The sequence below is a fragment of the Hyperolius riggenbachi genome, chromosome 11, assembly GCF_040937935.1.
Source record: "Hyperolius riggenbachi isolate aHypRig1 chromosome 11, aHypRig1.pri, whole genome shotgun sequence".
Lineage (NCBI taxonomy): Eukaryota > Metazoa > Chordata > Amphibia > Anura > Hyperoliidae > Hyperolius > Hyperolius riggenbachi.
The window spans coordinates 80,557,859-80,573,771 of record NC_090656.1 but is presented as its reverse complement, the minus strand read 5'-3'; the positions used below and the strand labels follow the sequence as shown (position 1 = coordinate 80,573,771).

Sequence of the window (15,913 nt, the reverse complement as noted above, 5' to 3'; positions counted from 1 at the left end):
TTGCTGCATGCCCTGAGCCCTGGCCTGCATACTGGATATCCTTGTCTGCCGCCTGCCTTGATCCTGGACTATTTCCTCGGTCAAGCCTGCCTGACTCGAACTCGGGTTGTACTACAACTATTCTTGCTTGCGGCCTCCCACCGACTCCAGACTCTTTATCTACCCATCTCGTCTCGTCTGCTGCCTGCCCACATTCTTCACATTGGTATCCCCTTTCTCAACCACTAGTGAGGTGATCTCAGTTTGTGACCTTGTGGGCACTAGGCTGCTAAGTCCAGGAGGACCCACTAGGGTTGTTATTGGTGAAGCCTCGTGGTCACTTGGAACCCGCATATGGGCAAAACCTTATTCCCTAGTGGAGTCAACGAACCATCAGCACAACCAGGAATCTGACCAATTACGGCCTAACACAGTGTATGGCAGGCTTAAAAGAATACATGGACATTTAAGACCTCACGTCTGTCCAACGGTGTCTATGGTTAGTTTCTGTATATTGCAGTAGTGTCTAAAGCCTAAACCAAACCTTAGAGTTCACATCCACAGCAGCAAAATAGTAAAAACACACATGACATTTAAACTCTGCCATGGTCTGATGTAATGCAAGGAGCTAGTCTCTTGGAAAGCAGTCTGGAAACTGTTCTCTAAGTCAGGAGACTGTTTATTGTAAATCTGAGGAGGGAATAGTAGGAAGAAGTGCTAGCTACTCAGTTTATAGTGAAAGAGGAAGCAGCATAAACGGGGAAATTCACCATGTGTTAAATAATGATGTCATGACCTGACATCAAGAGAACCTGTCTAAATGAACCAATGTTATACCAAAGAAATACATGCATAGCATGGCATTCACTTACCATGTGTTGTCATTACAAAGTTTTTCACCCGTCTGTATTGGTTTAGCAGCAGTGTAAGTTCCTCTATTCGCAGATCCTGAAAATGGCAACAAAAGGTCCTGGTTACAACAAATATAAAGCACTATAGGACGCCAAAGGATGGGAGATGAACGTAACCAATATAAACATGTGAACACAAAAGTACAACACATTAGAAGCACAGAACTTTGGTTTCACAAAACAAATCATTATTAAAAAGTTATTTTAAGCAAAGATAAGGAAAGATTTCATATTGGAAAAGATCCATAATGCATTCACAGATACTCATGGTTGATGGCAGTGACAGGTAGAAAGATGCCAATGTATGTATAATCCTCATCTAACATTATTAAAGGACCAATGTTGCAAAATGTAAAATTTTATATACAGTACATGGATACATATAAGAAGAGCATTTATCCCTGAGTAAAATGAGCTAGGAATTATTTTTCTGCTATGTTGGTTGCTGTTACGTACAGAAGGTAATAGAGATCAACAGAATGGACACGTTTTGGACTTGTCCATTTCCTCATGGGGAATATTTCCTTTATGCTTTACAAATGCACTCCATGAAAAAGGATCTAAACAAAGATCAGTGGCTTCCCTACCCACTTGCACTCTATTTTGGCAGTTGGACAGAACAACTGCTACTCAGCAAGTGTTCTTAAAAATAAAGAAAACCCAAATAATCCCCCATGAGGAGATGGACTGGTCCAAAAGTGACAGCAGCATAGGAGAAAGGTAATTTATAGCGCATTTTACTCTGAGAGAAATGTGCCTTTTAGACATACGCATACATACAAATTTAAAATTTTACAATTTTCACAATAGTGGTCATTTAATGCATCTTCTTCTAACGGTCACTGTCCTTACCACTGTGCAGCCTAAAGCCTCATACAAGGGGCTGAGGCTGTACAGATGTGGAACTAGTCTCCAGGCTAGTGAAGCGCGGTTACTATGGAGGGGCAAGGGGGGGCCAACAGAGTGGGCAAGGAGAACAGCACCCTCGGCCAGCGCTTTTAGGTATCAGGTAATATGTTACAATATAAGAATGTCCAGGACAAATGTAACCCCCCCCCCCAAAAAAAAAAGTCATACCCCCCCCCTCCTTCCCTTTAGATGTTTACCAACACATTTTTTGCTGATTGAACTTTCTACTAATATGTGTGAGGGTCGGTCCAAAACCGTCAGGTTGCAGATCGGAATGTGTTTTAAACGGATCCGATTTTCTAAAAACTGATCCGTTTTTCAAAATGTTGAGCTTTTGCAGCGTATGTTTTCAGTCCGTTTAAATATATGTCAAAAACATGTCCTTCCTTACTGTGAGATTCTATTGGATAAAGAGGTCAGCAAAGAGGATGCTGAGGGGAGGAGCAGGCAGTAGGCAATCTGCTTTGGCATCCGTTTTGTGTGCAAAAGTGGGTAGAGGGAGATCTGTTTTTGCGTTGCCTTTCATTGCCTACGCAGGTATCCGGGCTCCGTGAAAATCTGCAAAATCCAGACTCTCCGTTCAGTTTTCTAAAACCGTGCCCGCTGATCTGTTTTTTGAAGTGTGTGAAGACGGACGCTATTTTTAACATTGGCATCCATTGCTCAGTTTTTGTCCAGGGCAAAAAAACAGAGCCACAGATACGGTGTCGAAACAAATGTGAACTGACCCTAAAACCAATAGGAGGTTGGTTAGTTGAGCCTGCTGGTGGCTATAGTAGAATAATTGAAAAAATAATTGAGAAAAAAATTAGGAAAGTCCCTGCAGCTGACGCGGATGGCCCAATCCTGAGGCCCCAATGCAACTCTATGGAGAGACAGACAGGGACGTGCAGGAGGTGGCAGATTGACGCCGTTTCATGGTAATTGACTAAGTTATTTATAGCCCATGCTGGCCCGTTCTCCTCATCCCGATGATGGTGGAAGGCAGAAACCTGGTCAGGGAAAGGAGAACGGGAGACGTAGGTAGGTCCGGGAAGCCTCTGGCCCATCCTTCCTATCTGAAAGAGGTTTAAGTGTTACTAAAACCTTATTTCAAGAATGGGGGGGGGGGGGGCGCAGGACTGAACTTTTCAGAATTTAATGAAAAGTACGAAAACAGTTACTGGATATTTAACTATAACTGGAATCAGGGAAAAAAATAGAACCAATGAGAAAATTGACTCCAGGATTTAGAGACTTCCAGCTGCTCATTGCTTAAATATTTCCATGGGACGAACTCTGCCAAAGTAGACGCCACGTCTTTCCTCACGCCTGGTCTGCCAATCGCACACAAAGGATAAAGAAGCTTCTTAGGTTTTAATGCGGGTCTATTACACAGAAATGAGCACCTGTATATGTAGCACTTCAGCGACCAAACATCCTCCTTTAAGACCTGCTAAAGAAAACAGACTGGCACCTGCTCCACTCCACCATGTTACCCAACTCAGTCTCCTTTCAACAGTGGCCAAGCATCCTCCTGTATGAGCTGCTAAAGAAAACAGACTGGCAACTGCTCCACTCCACCCTGCAATCTGCTGCCCAACTTAGTCGCCTCTCAACAGCTTCCAGAAATCCACCTGTATGACCTGCTAAAGAAAACAGACTGACACCTGTTCCACTCCACCCTGCTGCCAAACTCAGGTACCTCTCAACAGTGGAAAAAAAAATCCTTCTGTATGACCTGCTAGAGAAAAAAGACTGGCACCTGCTCCACTCCACCCTGCTGCCAAACTCGGGTACCTCTCAACAGTGGGAAAAAAATCCTTCTGTATGACCTGCTAGAGAAAAAAAAATGGCACCTGCTCCACTCCACCCTGCTGCCCAACTCAGCCATTTCTCAACAGTGGCCAAACATCCTCGTGTATCACCTGCTAAAGAAAACAGACTGGCACCTGCTCCACTCCACCCCACCCCACACTCTGCTGCCCAACTCAGTCACCTCTTAACAGGCTCCAAGAGATGCTGCCCACTTATTGATTATTCAGGCGCTTTAAACTTTTTAAGGTACCTGTAATGCGCGTATGCTGAGCTCTAATTTCCAGCAAATTCGTAATTTTGCATCAAAATTCACATTTACGATGCAAAATCGCAATGTGGAATTTCTAGAAAATTCGTAATTAATTTTACTCGTAACCAGAATTATATTCTGTAATTTTGTGATTATGCATAATTACGTGAAAATGCGAATGATTGATTCTTTGGGAATACCGGTAAGTGGAAAAGAAAACATTTTTTCAAAAAGACCTTGTAATTTTAAAAATGCAAAGAAAAAAAAGTTTTTTAAACGCCTCAAAATGACATTTTTCTGCTGAACACTTTAATATATTCAGAGTTCTGTATACACATTTTAAGAACACTGAAAGCATGAGGTCTCCCCTCCCAAGCCTCTTTAACCCCTTTTCACCCATTGTAGACAGAATCTGGAGCCCAGCCCACACCCAAATGGGCTTGTCAGGTCCGGATTTTTATCACAGGAGCCTATAGGCACAGATGTTCTGGCACCCTAAACTTCATCCACCATGAACCTACAAAGCCCCGCTGAACTGCTCCACAAGTGTGCTGCCTGGCCCAGCTGCCCCTTAGTTTTAGGCTGCATTTCCACTTGTGCGGTGTGAATCGCCGCGGTAAAAATTCGCATGCGGGTCTATACGAATTTTCATGCGAATTCGCATGGATGACGATGTATGCAAATTTAACCATGGCAGTGCTGGTGTGCTTTTCCATTGTTTCTATGCGAATTCGCATGAAAATTCGCATGCCCAAACTTCATGCGAATTTCCTATTAAATACATTGTATGCGATTCGCATAGCGGTATGCGGTATGCGAATTCTGATGGCTCTGCCATGCGAATTTTTTCTGCACAGAAAAACGCAAAGGAATCCTGACAAGTGGAAACAGTCCCATTCACCTGTATTGCTATGCGAATTTTCATGCGAAAAACGCATGCGAATTCGCTATAGTGGAAATGAGCCCTTAAGGTAGCCAGAGCTATCCTCAGTATTAGGTAGCTAGTGGTGCCCCTGACTGAAGTGAGATCTGGTCAGTGAAAGCTGAGACCCGCAAGAGTAACCTCTCATTTATACTCTAGTCAGGACTTTGCATAGGTAAGGCAGGAGGCAGGAACTTGGGGAAGGTAGTGAGCAGCTTTTTCATCGTCAGGTGCCTGTAGGCATGTGCCTAAAGTGCCTTATGGAAAATCTGGCCCTGGCGCTTGTCCATTTCATGGACAAGGGGCTCTTCCCCACTTCCAGTGCCTTGTATAAAATAAGCATACATAACCCAGAACTCGCTTTATATTAACCTCTTGCCGACCGCGTCACGCCAATGGACGTGGTGGCGGCGGCAGCCCCAGGACCGCCTAACGCTGATTGGCGTAAAGTCCTGGGGCTCTGTTTTGCAGGAGATTGCGCGCATCTCCTGCTTGGGGGGCGGAGCTCCGCCCCGCCTTCAGTCTTTGAGCGGCTATTGCCGCTCGGGAGTCTGTAAAACAGCATGATCGCCGTCTATTTACATGGTGCAGCGCTGCACTGGGGACAAGAGAGCGATCGGCTCTCATAGGGTGAAGCCTATGAGAGCTGATCGCTATGATTGGCTGGCTGGGGGGAGGGAGGTAGAGTATTTAAAGAAACAGGGTTTTTAAAAAACAAAACACGGCAACACTAATATTTATTTAAAAAAAAAAATTAAACACGGGGAGAGCTCTGTTGGTGGGGAGAAATGGGGGGGGGGGGGGGGATCACTTGTGTTCTGTGTTGTGCAGCCCTGCAGCTTGGCCTTAAAGCTGCAGTGGCCAATTTTACTAAAAATGGCCTGGTCACTAGGGGGGTTTAGCCCTGCAGTCCTCAAGAGGTTAAAGTGTACTGCAGCAAAAGGTCATTCAATTTTTTTCAAAAACGACAAGGGTGAATTTTTTTTTTTACTTGAGCCTACTAGTCCCCCTAACCATTTACGACTGCCGCATAAATAATTTTGTATAACATTCAAAATTTACAAATGGAGAACGCAAGATCAATGCAGTTTCAAAATCGTGATTGTGAAATTTTAGACAACATTAGCACATTAGGATCATCACTAATATGGAGGTATGAATGAGTAAAAATAAACACAAATAACGCAGCCCACTGAGCTCACCTTTTCTTCATTGGCAGCTAACAGGGTCTCCATTCCCAGCTTTAGTCGCTGAACCTCTTGATCTGTTGGTTGGAAAAACAGTTAGTTTGGAAATTGTAGCATTAGGAGGTAGGTTGGCTAGAAGGAGATGCGGAGTACGTGATTGGATCTGCTGAAAGCGTGGATTGTTACCATTAGGCATGTGTGGGGAGAAGACAATCAAGCCGTGAATTTTGACAAATTAATGATCTTTGCAATGAGGAAAAAGCTATAAGCTGTGTGAGGGATCAGCTGCAAATGGTGAGTACTCAGCGGGAGATAGCAGCACAGACAGGTGTATTTTCCAAAACAAACAACAGTTTATTGGACAGCAGGCTTCTTAAACAGCAGTCTTTTGGCAGTTTGTAAAGTACAGTTCAAATGAAAACAAAAAGGCCAGTCCAGGCCAGCAGCTTACATTCAGCTTTCAATATCAGGAACACACCAAACTCCATGTGCAGCCTGCACTTTCTCTCCAGAGCAAAACCAGCATCCTGGATTCAAACGTGAAGTCTTTCTTAGCAGACTGTCAGACCTTGCTGGTCACACCCACTCTCTCTCCTCCTACTCCAGCCTTTCAAAGCTGCTCTGTTAACCCTGTGTGTCCTGACTCCAGCAGAAGCCCACATACACAGAGCAAACGATCCACCCAGGATCTGGCGACCAGATGCGCCCGCCCACTCTGCATCTGGTCAGCTCCGGACCCAAGTAAGGTTATTAACCTCTGTCCATGTGACAGACAGCCAAAACCTTTTTTTATTCCGGAGCTGCTACTGGATGTAGCGTCTGATCCCAGGTGGAATGTACCTCCCATCCAACACAACCTGGGACAAATCGATTACCTCCTGGGTATCGACTTTGTCACATACTCCCCCCCTCTGTTCGATCCCGTGGGATCGGACACAGTCTGCGGCAAGACAGAATGCCCTTGATAGAGCATCTGCATTGCCATGCAGTCTTCCAGCTCTGTGCTCCACAGAAAAATTAAAGGGCTGTAATGCCAGAAACCAGCGCGTTACCCTTGCATTTTTCTCCTTGTTTTGAGACATCCATGTGAGAGGAGCATGGTCGGTAATGAGGCGAAAGCGACGGCCCAAGAGATAGTACCGTAGAGCCTCGAGTGCCCACTTGATGGCCAGACACTCCCGCTCCACGATACTATATCTTTCTTCGGCTGCGGTCAGCCTTCGACTCAGATACACAACTGGGTGCTCCTCTCCATTGATGATTTGGGATAGGACTGCTCCTAACCCCACAGCTGAAGCATCTGTCTGTACCAGAAACTCTTTTTTAAAATCAGGCGTGACCAAGACTGGACCCCTGCACAATGCCTCCTTAAGACCTTGAAAGGCTTCTTCAGCCTCCTGTCCCCATGGACCCATGGAGGAACTTTTCCCTTTTGTGAGGTTTGTAATGGGAGTGGCCAAAGTGGCAAAATTTGGAATGAACCTCCTATAATAGCCCACCAAACCTAAGAAGGTCCTGACCTGCTTTTTCGTGGTAGGCCTAGGCCAGTCCCTTATGGCCTCCACTTTCTGCACTTGGGGCTTAATCAGACCTCTCCCAATTGTGTACCCCAGGTAACGAGCCTCCTCCAACCCTACTGCACACTTCTTGGGGTTCGCTGTCAGTCCCGCCTTTCTAATGGCATCCAGGACCGCCTGGACTTTCGGAAGGTGGCTTTCCCAATCTGTACTGAAGACGACCACGTCGTCCAAATAAGCCGCAGCATACCGCTGATGCGGCCTGAGGATCTTGTCCATCATCCTTTGAAAGGTGGCTGGGGCCCCTTGCAACCCAAACGGCATCCTGACATACTGAAACAGCCCTTGGGGAGTCGAGAAGGCTGTCTTCTCCTTGGCTGATTCAGTTAAGGGCACCTGCCAATATCCCCGGGTCAGATCTAAGGTGGTGACATATCTTGCGGGGCCCAGCCTTTCGACTAACTCATCTACCCTTGGCATAGGGTAGGCATCAAATTTTGATACCTCATTCAACTTTCTGAAGTCATTACAGAAACGAATGGAACCGTCAGGCTTCGGAACTAGCACTATGGGGCTATTCCATTCGCTGTTGGACTCCTCAATAACCCCCAGTTCCAGCATTCTTTCTACTTCCCCTGCTATGGCCTGTCTGCGAGCTTCAGGTATTCTATAAGGTTTAAGGCGGACCTGTACATGGGGCTCAGTCACAACATCATGCCTGATGACTTGGGTACAACCTGGAAGTTCCGAGAACACCTCTCGATTCCGTAAGAGGAACTCTCGGACCTCCCGTTTCTGTGAAACAGACAGCGTCTCAGCCACCTGTACCAGCTCTATTCCACCCTTGGTGGACTCTTGAGTAACCTGGGAAGCTGCAAGGGCCACCCTCTCTTTCCAGGGTTTCAGTAAATTCACATGATATATCTGTTCTGGCTTCCTCCGGCCAGGCTGGTAAACCCGGTAATTCACCTCCCCGACCTTTTCAATAATCTCATATGGACCTTGCCACTTAGCCAAAAACTTGCTTTCAACCGTGGGAACCAACACCAGGACCCGATCCCCAGGACTGAAAGCTCGAACCTTTGCTGATTTATTATAAACACGAGACTGTGCCTCCTGGGCATGTTGCAAATGCTCTCTGACTAAAGGCATCACCGCTGCAATCCTATCTTGCATACCAGACACATGTTCAACAATACTTCTGTAGGGGGTGGCCTCTTGCTCCCAGGTTTCTTTGGCTATATCCAGAATTCCCCGTGGGCATCGCCCATACAACAACTCAAACGGCGAAAAACCTGTGGAAGACTGAGGGACCTCCCGAATTGCAAACATTAGGTAGGGCAAAAGGCAATCCCAATCTTTGCCATCCTTGTCCACTATTTTCTTTAACATATTTTTTAAGGTTTTGTTGAATCTTTCCACAAGCCCGTCCGTTTGAGGGTGGTACACTGAAGTACGAATCTGATCGATCTTCATCAGTTTACACACTTCTTTCATCAATTTAGACATAAATGGGGTACCCTGGTCTGTCAAAATTTCCTTTGGCAAACCTACTCTGGTGAACATGTGGAACAACTCACGTGCAATCACTTTAGACGACGTATTTCTGAGGGGAACCGCTTCTGGGTAGCGAGTGGCATAGTCCACTACCACCAGAATGTACTGGTGACCACGCGCTGATCGAACCAATGGCCCCACTAGGTCCATGGCTATCCTTTCGAAGGGAACTTCGATAATGGGCAAGGGGACGAGCGGACTTCGAAAATGGGGAGCCGGAGCACATCTTTGGCACTCGGGACAGGATTCACAGTAAGCTTTTACATCTCCATGTACCCCAGGCCAAAAGAATCGCTGCAGGACTCGGTCCCTAGTTTTTTCGGTACCCAAATGTCCCCCCAGGGCATGTTTGTGCGCTAGGTCTAGGACCATTGGGCGATACGACTTGGGGACCACGAGTTGTTCCACAACCTCACCCTGAATTTTACAAACCTGGTACAGCAAGTCTGACTGTACCGCCAAATGAGGAAATACTTTCTCAGCCCCGACCACTTGGGGTTCACCGTTCAACACCTTGACATTTTCCCACGCTTTTGCCAGCGTAGGATCCCTTAACTGGGCAGTCCCAAAGTTATCCCGAGACACCTCCAGCTCTGGTAGGACCGAGCCCTCAGAGGTCTCTGGGGATAACTCAGAGTCCCCAGCAAACACCTCCAAGGGAGAAAACATTTCATTACCATCAATTTCTGTATTATTTTTAGATTCCAGCTCTCTTGAGCCTCCACAGTTATCCCCTTCCCACAAGTTCCAGAACAGTGGAAAGTCCCTCCCCAGGATGACACTATGTGCCAAGTTCGGGCTCACCACTATTTCCTGAGTGGCAGGTCCACAGTTTGTTTCAATGGTGAGAAGGGCGGTGGGGTATTGTTTAGAGTCCCCATGAACACATTGTACTGTGACCCGACGATTCCCCAGCCAGGCCGGGTCCACTAAACTGGAATGCACCAGGGTCACCAAGCTACCAGAGTCTAAGAGAGCCTGGACAGTTTTTCCAGCAATTTTTACCACCGCCAAATGAGAGTCACAGCTTGCGATATACACAGGTCGCGCAAACAAGGACCTGCGACGAGTGTAATCGCACTCCATGGGTTCAACTGCCTGAGGACAGTTAGCAGCAATATGTCCCCACTCTTTACATTGCCAACATTGTACCGGGGATCGACTTCTTACCATTGTGCCTGGTCGACCTCGGCCTGCAGAGCTTGGCTCACTGACCACACCCCCCACAAAGTCAGCTTTTGTCTTACCAGTTCCCTGGGGTGCTGCCAGTCTCCGGGTAGCTGAGCGCTGTCCTGTGGCCCAAGCCAAAGAGTCCTCTGCAGCCAGATAACGTTCCAGCAGCGCAATTAGTTCATCAGCTGACTGTGGATCTGCATGACTCACCCACCTTCGCAAAGCCGGCGGTAGGGAGCGCAAGAAACGGTCAATGGTAACTCTTTCGACGACCTCCGGAGCTGTTAACTTCTCAGGTTCCAACCACTTCTTTACCAAGTGGATTAGATCGTGCATCTGGGACCTTGGAGAGCATCCGGCTGAATAGGACCACTGGTGAACTCGCTGGGCTCGCACCGCCGGGGTGACACCAAGTCTACGCAGGATCTCCTCCTTCAGCTTGTCGTAGTCTTTAGCATCCTCTAGGGCAAGGTCGAAGTAGGCCTTTTGAGCATCCCCAGTCAGGAACGGAGCTACCAATCCTGCCCATTGCGTTTTAGGCCAGGCTTCCCTCTCCGCTGTCCTCTCAAAGGTATGGAGGAACGCCTCGACATCATCATGGGGAGTCAGCTTCTGCAAGAAGTGGCTTGCGCGGATGGTGCCTCCACTGCCAGGTACCAGCAGCTGTCCCTCTTGGTTCCGAGCCACAAGTTGTTGCACCAACTCACTCACTGCTTTCCTGTCAGCCTCAGCAGTCTGACGATCGGCCTCCGCAGCTGCAGCCAGACTCTCACACAGGGCCACCGCTTGCTGCTGTACTGCCTCTGTATGTTGTTGCAGGGCTGTGTTTGTTTTCCGCTGCTCAGCATTAGCCTGTTGCAAGGCCGCATTCGCTAACACCAGCTGCTTCACCATTTCATCCATGCTGCTGTTCAAACTTTTAAATCTTACGCCAAACACACTGTCGCTGTAGGCATGCTAAGTTGCCCGCATCCGAGCACCAATTGTGAGGGATCAGCTGCAAATGGTGAGTACTCAGCGGGAGATAGCAGCACAGACAGGTGTATTTTCCAAAACAAACAACAGTTTATTGGACAGCAGGCTTCTTAAACAGCAGTCTTTTGGCAGTTTGTAAAGTACAGTTCAAATGAAAACAAAAAGGCCAGTCCAGGCCAGCAGCTTACATTCAGCTTTCAATATCAGGAACACACCAAACTCCATGTGCAGCCTGCACTTTCTCTCCAGAGCAAAACCAGCATCCTGGATTCAAACGTGAAGTCTTTCTTAGCAGACTGTCAGACCTTGCTGGTCACACCCACTCTCTCTCCTCCTACTCCAGCCTTTCAAAGCTGCTCTGTTAACCCTGTGTGTCCTGACTCCAGCAGAAGCCCACATACACAGAGCAAACGATCCACCCAGGATCTGGCGACCAGATGCGCCCGCCCACTCTGCATCTGGTCAGCTCCGGACCCAAGTAAGGTTATTAACCTCTGTCCATGTGACAGACAGCCAAAACCTTTTTTTATTCCGGAGCTGCTACTGGATGTAGCGTCTGATCCCAGGTGGAATGTACCTCCCATCCAACACAACCTGGGACAAATCGATTACCTCCTGGGTATCGACTTTGTCACAGCTGTAATAGGTCTCTCTGTTGCCTACAGCAACCAGATTCTCGTTTATTTAAACAGCTCAGGAAAAATGAGAACTAAAATCCAATTGCCTGTTCTAGTGAAATTCCACCATCCTTACTAAAGTGGGAAAGTTGTATCTGTGCTATTTAAGTCATCTGGTAGATAAATGCTATTAAAAAACATGGTTTCCATTTTAGTCTGCAGCCTGCTATGTACATCTTAAAGTGCCTGTATGCAGAAATGGATTTTTCCCCTACTGTAAATTTAGCACATTTTGGTGCACTGTAACTATCGCCTGCCCAATAATTCCTATAGCCTCGCATGAGTAAATAGCTACACCCAGATGGGAGCATTGCAAATCTATAGTAATCATCTGCAGACAATAAATAATGGCCCTGATCCAATTTACCTTTTCTCCTAGGAGATAATTTCCCATCTTCTGTTTATAATAACTTCTCTGCAATTGGAAAAGTACTAAAAATGTGTTGAAAAGGTACTGTTAAAAATGATATATATAATTTGCTTGCTTGCTGGTGGCTTTAAAGAAAACCTGTAATTAAAAAAAACCCTCTGGGGATACTTACCTCGGGAGGGGAAAGCCTCAGGATCCTAACGAAGCTAACCCCGTCCTCCAGTGTCCCAGCAAGGTAAATATTCACCTACCGTGATCCTTCCCAGGCACACTAGCGACTCTTCATTTGGGTTAAGGCAGAAATAGCCGAACCCGATCGTTCCGCTCTACTGCCCAGAGTCCTTTGCGCCTGCGCAGTAGAGCGGATACGATCGGGCTTGGCTATTTCCCTCTTACCCGAATGAAGAGCCGCTAGTGCGCCTGTGCCAGGTAGGTAAATATTGCCTGTGCTGTCTCGAGGAGCTTTTGGGTGAGCCAGCGCTGGATCCCCCAAACTACAGAGGACGGGGAAGCCTCATTGGGACGCTGAGGCTTCCCTCTCCCAAGGTAAGTATCCCCCCAGAGGGGTTTTTTGTTTTGTTTTGTTAGAGAAACGTTGGGAGCAGGCATATTAGTATATAGCTGCTCCCAACGTTTCTCTGTAACAAAACTAATGCCCACCACTCCCCCCCATCCTCCTCTCTAGCCACCCTATCATACCTAAAAGCCCCTGGGCATTTTCTCATTATACATTAAATGCCCTTTAAAGGGAACCCAAGTGGAGAGTGATATGGAGCCTGCCATATTTATTTCTTAGTAAATAATACCAGCTGTCTGGCAGTCCCGGTGGTCCTGTGTCTCTAATGCTGGGTACACACTATGAGATTTTCTGGCAGATTTACTGTCAGATCGATTATTTTCAACATGTCTGATCTGATTTCCAATCGATTTCTGAGCATTTTCCATTTGATTTCTGACCGTTTTCCATTCACTTCAATAGGGAATCGATCGGAAAATACTCAGAAATCGATTGGAAATCAGATCAGACATGTTGGAAATAATCGATCTGACAGTAAATCTGCCAGAAAATCTCATAGTGTGTATCTAGCATAATACTATTAGCCATAGACCCTGAACAAGCATATGCAGATCAGGTACTCTGACTCAGCTGACTCAGGTTTTACTGGAATAACAGGGTTTTGACTCAGATACTGTTTTTGCCAGAGGATTCAACAAAACTCCCATGCAATTGGCATTGTTTACAAGGAAATAAATATGGCAGCCTCCATGTCACTCTCACCTCGGGTTCCCTTTAAGCAACAAAATACTCTGAAAGATTTTGAGAGTGCTTTTTCATCTACTTTTTAGTTCTTTTTCAAAAGTTTTTTTTAACCAAAGATGAAAATGTATCCCCCTAGGAGAAACTTAGGAGATAAAGTGTATTGGATCCGGCCCAATAGGTCTTAGGCCTGGAACTCACTACAAAGTGCTATCGCTAATCACAATAGCGTTTTTAATGAGTGCTTGGTAAGCGATTTCATGAGCTTTTTCTGGCAAATTTGTTAGCAGTTTTAAAAAGTGTAAGAGTTTTGTGTAGCGATTTGCGATTAGCATTTTTAATTCTGATTGGTCCTTTCAATTAATTTTACATTTTTTACAGTGTGCAGTAATGTAAAAACGCTAGCAAAATCATGAGCGATTACGCCAGCGTTAATATACACTTTACATTGCAGAAACGCTAACACTCAAAAATGCTGCATGTCCTGCATTTGCGATTTTGCTAATCGCGATCTCTCCCATGCAATTTGGCCCATCCATTAACATTAGCTGAGCGTTTAGGGAAATCGCTAGCATTTTGAATCGGGGGAAAAAAAAAAAAAAAAAAAAATCGCTCTAGTGCAGGGGTGCCCAATAGGTCGATCGCGATCTACCGGTAGATCGCGGCCGCCTGATCGGTAGATCGCGGCCTCTTGGCCGCGTCCCATTGAATTTAGCAGCCAGCAGCTGTATATCGCAGTTTCTGCTGCTGGCTGCTGGAGGAGAGAGCGTGGCCAATCAGGGGAGGGGAGGAGAGAGCCTGGCCAATCAGGGGAGGGGAGGAGAGAGCCTGGCCAATCAGGGGAGGAGAGGCGCGCAGCCAATCAGGAGAGGAGAGGCGCGCAGCCAATCAGGAGAGGAGAGGTGCGCAGCCATTCAGGAGAGGAGAGGCGCGCAGCCATCCAGGAGAGGAGAGGCGCGCAGCCAATCGGGACTCGGAGAGGCGCGCAGCCAATCGGGTGGAGAGGCGGAAAACTTCCGAGTTCCGACTCCACTCACGCTGCCCACCGGAGCCAGGCCTGAAGACCTGGACGCCACCGGCCCTATATCCAGGTAACCTATACTGAAGGGACCTATACCCGGCTAACCTATACTGAAGGGACCTATACCCGGCTAACCTATACTGAAGGGACCTATACCCGGCTAACCTATACTGAAGGGACCTATACCCGGCTAACCTATACTGAAGGGACCTATACCCGGCTAACCTACACTGAAGGGACCTATACCCGGCTAACCTATACTGAAGGGACCTATACCCGGCTAACCTATACTGAAGGGACCTATACCCTGCTAACCTATACTGAAGGGACCTATACCCTGCTAACCTATACTGAAGGGACCTATACCCAGCTAACCTATACTGAAGGGACCTATACCCAGCTAACCTTTACTGAAGGGACCTATACCCAGCTAACCTATACTGAAGGGACCTATACCCGGCTAACCTATACTGAAGGGACCTGTACCCAGGTAACCTATACTGAAGGGACCTATACCCGGCTAACCTATACTGAAGGGACCTATACCCTGCTAACCTATACTGAAGGGACCTATACCCAGCTAACCTATACTGAAGGGACCTATACCCTGCTAACCTATACTGAAGGGACCTATACCCTGCTAACCTATACTGAAGGGACCTATACCCAGCTAACCTATACTGAAGGGACCTATACCCTGCTAACCTATACTGAAGGGACCTATACCCAGCTAAACTATACTGAAGGGACCTATACCCGGCTAAACTATACTGAAGGGACCTATACCCGGCTAGCCTATACTGAAGGGACCTATACCTAACTACATTTCCGGGGGGGGGGGGGGAGGTGCATTTGAAACATCGGTAGATCTCCTGGCCTCGGCGAATTTTAAAGTAGCTCGGGAGCCGAAAAAGTGTGGGCACCCCTGCTCTAGTGGGTTCCAGCGCTCAATGTGACTTTTGATGACTTTTGATAAATCTGCCCCAGTAGGAGACTCTTCCATAGTAACACTATCTGGTAGAGAAGCACAGCAGTTACAGTGAACAGCTTGTTTTTGTGATGGAATCAGCACAGGAAGGGAAGAGATATTACTGTGGGATTAGGCAAGCATGATGTTACACTGATACACTGACAAATGGGATTGGAATGAACAGCTCAGGTGAAGGAGTAACTGGCAGTGATAGGGCACTAGTCACGGTTTGCTCTGTTTAATCACTCCTTTTAGGCTGCCAGTTGCAGGCACAGAACATTTTCAATAGACTGCAGCCCAAATGGCCTGCTCTACAGGAAATGGCTGGTGAAGAGCCTCTTGAACAGATTTATGTCATAGCAGGTAATCAAGGAGTGGATATGGAAATAAAAAAAAAAAAGCTTTGGCACAGCATGCCCACATATGGCTAGAAAACTTAG

General features: G+C 46.9%; 1 protein-coding gene across 11 annotated transcripts in view; it reads right to left on the bottom strand.

Annotated features, from left to right (window-relative positions):
- Positions 1–15,913, bottom strand: part of PPFIBP2 (PPFIA binding protein 2) — a 308,186-nt gene that overhangs the window by 63,364 nt on the left and 228,909 nt on the right. For all 11 annotated transcript variants that reach the window (XM_068259523.1, XM_068259524.1, XM_068259526.1 and 8 more), the window contains 2 exons: positions 5,971–6,032; positions 852–927 (listed from right to left, as the gene is read on the bottom strand). In XM_068259523.1, coding sequence (XP_068115624.1) covers positions 852–927; positions 5,971–6,032 — 138 coding nt within the window. The remainder of the gene's footprint in view (positions 1–851; positions 928–5,970; positions 6,033–15,913) is intronic.